General features: G+C 53.3%; 1 protein-coding gene across 1 annotated transcript; it reads left to right on the top strand.

Annotated features, from left to right (window-relative positions):
* Positions 1-824: 824 nt before the first annotated feature.
* On the top strand, positions 825-4871 carry LOC119714710 (maestro heat-like repeat-containing protein family member 7). Its single transcript, XM_072032226.1, has 4 exons — positions 825-957; positions 1179-1356; positions 4223-4329; positions 4689-4871. The coding sequence occupies exons 1-4, from the start codon at positions 856-858 to the stop codon at positions 4869-4871; spliced, it is 570 nt and encodes a 189-aa protein (XP_071888327.1). The 5' UTR covers positions 825-855.
* Positions 4872-5123: the final 252 nt, after the last annotated feature.

Genomic DNA, 5123 nt, shown 5'->3' with positions numbered 1-5123 from the left:
CAAAACCCTAACCCTGGAGAACCTAACCTGAAAAAATAAATAAATAAATAAATAAAAATAAAATTTTAAAACCCTAACCCTAAATAATTGACCAAAAAGAAAACCCTAAGACCCTAACCCTAAAAAACCTTTCAACACTACAACCCATAAACTCTAAAACCCTAACACACTAACCCTGAAAAACTTAAAACCTTAACCCCCAAATCCCTAAAATACTAACCGTTAAAAATCCAAACCTAAACAACTTAAAATCCTAAACATAAACCCTGAGAATACTTACCCTGAAACCCAACCCTAGTGCCCTACCCCTGAAACCTTAAAAGCGTGAATCAATCTTTGGAAAATAACATAGGCTCAGGAGAGGATCTCACTACGCTTACCCTGACTCTGACTCTGACCCTGACCCTAACCCTAACCCTACCCCTAACCCTAAGCCTAACCCTCTAACCCTAACCCTAACACTAACCCAAAACCTAACCCTAACCCTAACCCTAACCCTAACCCTAACCCTAACCCTAACCCTAACCCAAACCCTAACCCTAACCCTAACCCTAACGGATCTAACCCTAACCCTAACCCTAACCCTAACCCTAACCCTAACCCTAAACCGAACCCTAATTCTAACCCTAACCCTAACCCTAACCCTAGGGTTAGGTTAAGGTTAGGGTTAGGTATAGGGTAAGGTTGAGTACGAAACCCTGGAGGGCTTCGTACTCAACTGTCCCATCGCCAGTTTCAACATACAGATGCAGAATATGTTGAAGGTTTGGCATTTGCAAAGAATTTCCAAAGAATCCTCTCAGGTCACATTTGCAGACCACTGTCAACCCCCAGCAACTTCTCTCCTCGCAGGTGATGCTGGACTTTGCTGTCTCCGAAAACTCAGCTGTGCGTGAGAGCGCTGTGAAGGTGATTGAGAGGCTGATTACTTTCATCCGCTGGTATTTGGTGATCAAGGTAAGGCACAAGGAATTTTCCACCCTTTCCTGCATCCCAGAGCATCCTGCCATGCAAGGGTGCCTACGAGGCAACCCTCAACGCACGTGAGTGCCTCAGCACTGTGAATCGAGGGTCTTTGTCCCTCCTTTGCCCCTGCTCTTCCCTCCCCAGGCCGTGCTCTCTCAGGGGCTGGCTCTGCCTCCACTAAGCCCTTTGTCTCTCCTCCCTTCCTCAAACAGATCTTAGGGAACTTTGAAAACTATGGCAACGATGAGCCCACAGATTTCAACCTGCGCATCCCCATCCTGGGCAAGCTGCTGGGCCACCTCTTGCTTTTCAGCAGTGGCGATGATTCCATGAGACACTCAGCTTTGGAAAGTCTTCATCGCATGTACACAGTCGTCAGAGAAGGAAGAGGTAAGAAGGTGTGGTGGGTAATGTCCATCTGCACACAGATATCTGCTGGTTTGTCTGCCTGTTCTCCCTGAGTATTGTGAAGGATTACTTTTGTGCTTGGTGGAAGCTGCCCACGGAATTCTGCCAGGTTCCCTGGCCTCCTCTGCTCCTCACAGCAGCTTCCCGCAGCATTCTGGCTATCGTTTTCTGCAGAAGCTAGACGTCCAGGAGCACCTGCCGTCCAGGAGCAGTTCTCTGCTGCTGTCCTTCCCAACCCTCCCCAGATCACCTACCACGCTGTTTTGTGGTGTCCCCCAGTCTAAGCCATCGATCGATGAGCACTTCCCAAACCGCATCTTCCCCGAGTGTTGCCTTCAGGGGGCAGTGGCGACCTGGTTCAGGAACGGCACGGCGGCCAACCCCAGGCCGCTCGGTCCATCGGCTCACAGACACCAATGTGGTGGATGGCAAATGGCGTTTATTGTCGAGTCACATGGGCTTATATACCCGAGGCCCATAGCGTCACTTCCGCTTGCTTACATCACAGGCCACACGCTACTGTCCATCAAGGGAGGGGCTCCACCTTTCCGTACAGCGCGACATCTTCCGGCCACCAGACCCTAACTACCCACATCTCCCCCCTCCCTATGCACAACCAAATTAGCTAAAATATAACAATCTTAAGATGTAGACATCATAACTTAACTAAAAAACAAAAGGCACAATAACCAGGAGAAAACTAAGAGGTAACTGGTAACCCTGAGTAAATACACTCTTAAAGTAGTTGTTGGTGTTCTACCAACATAATGTTAACTTTCTCTAACCAACTTTTAACAAACAACACAAGCATATTTAGTATACAAGGTCCAAAGATAAGATCACACAAACGCATTGCAGCCCCCCACCCAAGGAGGCCGCTTCGCTGGTGTCTGGATTCTGCCAGTGTGGAACTCTCAGGCTTAAACAGGACGCTTGCTGACTTATTGTCTTCTCATATCGCCGGGGTATACAGATTACAGGGGTGCCCGATGATCCGTTCCTGTGAACAGAAACTCAGTTTTCATTAGTTTTGTTCTGAAGTTGGGGCGTTGGCTGTTTGGAGCTTCTCTGGCCGCACGAGTTGCCATACCTTCGTGGGCCCTCAGGCCCTGGACTTGCGCCTGGGGGGTGATCACTGTTGGGTCCGTACCCATTCGCCGCTGCAGGCTAGAGCCATACAGTGTGTGATCCGTCCCAGTTACTTGGGCCAGTTGTCTCTTACAATTGTCCCCCCATTCTCGTTTAAAAATGATCATCCCACCCCCGTCAAAGATCAGTCTACAAGTTTGTTTGATATCAAACGGGAGCATGTCGCCTCCCCTGAAAACACCATCTATGAGGGTGGAGACCATTGCAGAATGAAGTCCTTTATCCACAATAGCTTTAACAATCGCTTGTACATCCTTAGGGTTTGTTGGTGAGTGAACCCTCTGCCCCCCGTCTGTCACCCAGACCGGGAACGCTAGCATGGCCGATAGAGCCAAGATGGTGCACGCAATCTTAATTTTCCTCCAATCTGTGAGAGGAATTTCTCTGCCTCGCGGTGCAGCTTTATTTCGGATGGGGATATTTTTGCTATCTGTCCCCATTTCCTCCTCCGAATTTGAATTGGTATCTGATCCGGAGTCAGAGCTTGACTGACTGCTCACCTCCGAGTTCCGGTACCCTCCCATCGAGTTCCGGCCCCGCCCCCCACCGCTGCGGGCGGGCCGCTCCCTGCCTCGTGGCTCGCCCCGCCGCCTGCTCAGCGAGGCGTTTGCACCACAGGAGCGTGTTTTCGGATAGCCGTTCCGATCGGCTCTCTGCTCCTCTCTCACGCTTCTACCTCCTCCCCGGTCGTCCCCGCAACCGTTCTCTTTTTCGCGTTTCCACTTGTTAGTAAAACCTAACGCTTCATCCCCGTTCCCGCCGGAGGCTTCTTCACCCAATTCTTCGTCTTCTAGTTCAGCACCGTACTGGGGCGCACATGGCCGTGGTCTCTCCCAGATTTCCCCAGGCTCTGGTTCCCCACCGGCACCCCTGGCTTCCTCAGCTGAGCCACCCCATAGCTTCCACAACTTTGATACGACCTTCACAAGGGTTTCCATCTTCCTTGTTGGTCCGGGAGCTTCCTCCCCGCCGGGCTGGTCCCGCCGCTCCGGCCGCCGTTCACCCGAATCCAGGAGTTTTCCCGGGTTTCGGCACCACTTGTTGCCTTCAGGGGGCAGTGGCGACCTGGTTCAGGAACGGCACGGCGGCCAACCCCAGGCCGCTCGGTCCATCGGCTCACAGACACCAATGTGGTGGATGGCAAATGGCGTTTATTGTCGAGTCACATGGGCTTATATACCCGAGGCCCATAGCGTCACTTCCGCTTGCTTACATCACAGGCCACACGCTACTGTCCACCAAGGGAGGGGCTCCACCTTTCCGTACAGCACGACATCTTCCGGCCGCCAGACCCTAACTACCCACACCCGAGGAGTGAACAGCAGAGCCAGCCGTGCATCACCAGGGATGGTGACGCCCTCCAGAATGCTCCCTGACTGTTTGCTCCCTGCCGTCTTAAAGGCAGGTGTCAGGGGGCTTCCTGCACATCCTGACCCCGAGCAGAAGGGGGTCTGTGACACGCTGCTACCCCCACGGCACCCAACGCCATTGCTTCTCCTCCTTCTGCATCATCCCTGAGGTCCCTCTTGCTCCCAGCACTCCTCACCTTGTGCTTTACATCCCTGCCCACCACTCTCCTCGCCGTGGGTCTGAGCCTCCCTCCTCAGCCATTCCTAGTGAAAGTGCTTTTCACCATTTGGCAAGCTTGTTGGCAAAGATGCTCTTCCCTACTGACTCTTTGGTGTTTATCCCTGTTTAGAAAGCACACAGACAAAGGACATGAAAAATTATTGGCTGCACTGCGTGATATCGAAGGATAAAAGATTTCCATATTCTATAACATCAGTTCCCTGTGAGATTGCCAAGGTAATGAGCTCTGGCCTTGCTGGGGATCTTGTCTGCAGCATCAGCAGGCATCTCGTGTGAGCAAAGGGGTCCAGAACCGGTGGGGCTGGCACGGCCTCACTCGCCCTGCTGAGAGGGTTCCTCTTGTCCCCAGGCTGGGGCTATGCGAAGGCTGCTCCCCTGTGTCCCGGCAGCAGCTCCAGCCCTCCTGGCCACCAGCAAGCCCTGGTTACCTGCAGGGCCAGCACTCTGGCCCCATATGCCCCATCCTCACCCCTTCCCCCGAGGGCCCTCTCTCCGGAGCTGCCCTTGCTGCTCAGCTAAGCAGCACCCTTGGGACACTCAGTGAGGCATGTCTTCGCTCCTCCTTCTTCCCACAGGGGTTTGGAGGATACCTCTTCCCTGCTGAGAGGCTGGACATCATCCTCACAGCCCTGGAAGCTTTACAAGACTCCAGCATCCATGACAAGAAGAGGGCCTGCAGCGTGCTGGACGCAGCCTTGGAGGTCCCTGACTACTGGCTGAAAGATGTAAGTGGCCTGTGGCCATGGCCCTGCCCTTGAGCTCTTCCAGGCGTGGTTCCTCTCTCCTTCCCTGCCTCCCTCCCTGCCTCCCTCGCACATCGGGGTCTCTTGGGCTCCAGAAGCCACCTGAAGCCAGCAGAGAGCAATGGAAGGGGCCAAAGTTTGAGTGGCAGCTGTGGCAATGGCTGCGGTCTGCTGGCAACACCATTCCCACTTTGTCCCCCAAGGTGCCAACGATCGTGGAGTGCATCAGGAGAAACCTGGGCAGCATCCACACGGCATCGGCGCGGC

The sequence above is a fragment of the Anas platyrhynchos genome, chromosome 37 (assembly GCF_047663525.1).
Source record: "Anas platyrhynchos isolate ZD024472 breed Pekin duck chromosome 37, IASCAAS_PekinDuck_T2T, whole genome shotgun sequence".
In the NCBI taxonomy this organism is placed as follows: domain Eukaryota; kingdom Metazoa; phylum Chordata; class Aves; order Anseriformes; family Anatidae; genus Anas; species Anas platyrhynchos.
Note: the sequence above shows the minus strand (reverse complement) of the source record. Positions and strands in the feature narration are given on the sequence as shown.

Bases quoted from the DNA above. Each gene is read 5' to 3' on its own strand.
- LOC119714710 (XM_072032226.1), top strand. From the start codon at position 856: ATGCTGGACTTTGCTGTCTCCGAAAACTCAGCTGTGCGTGAGAGCGCT. The intron at 958-1,178 runs GTAAGGCACAAG...TTCCTCAAACAG, and splicing joins GCTGGTATTTGGTGATCAAG to ATCTTAGGGAACTTTGAAAA. The intron at 1,357-4,222 runs GTAAGAAGGTGT...ATCCCTGTTTAG, and splicing joins AGTCGTCAGAGAAGGAAGAG to AAAGCACACAGACAAAGGAC.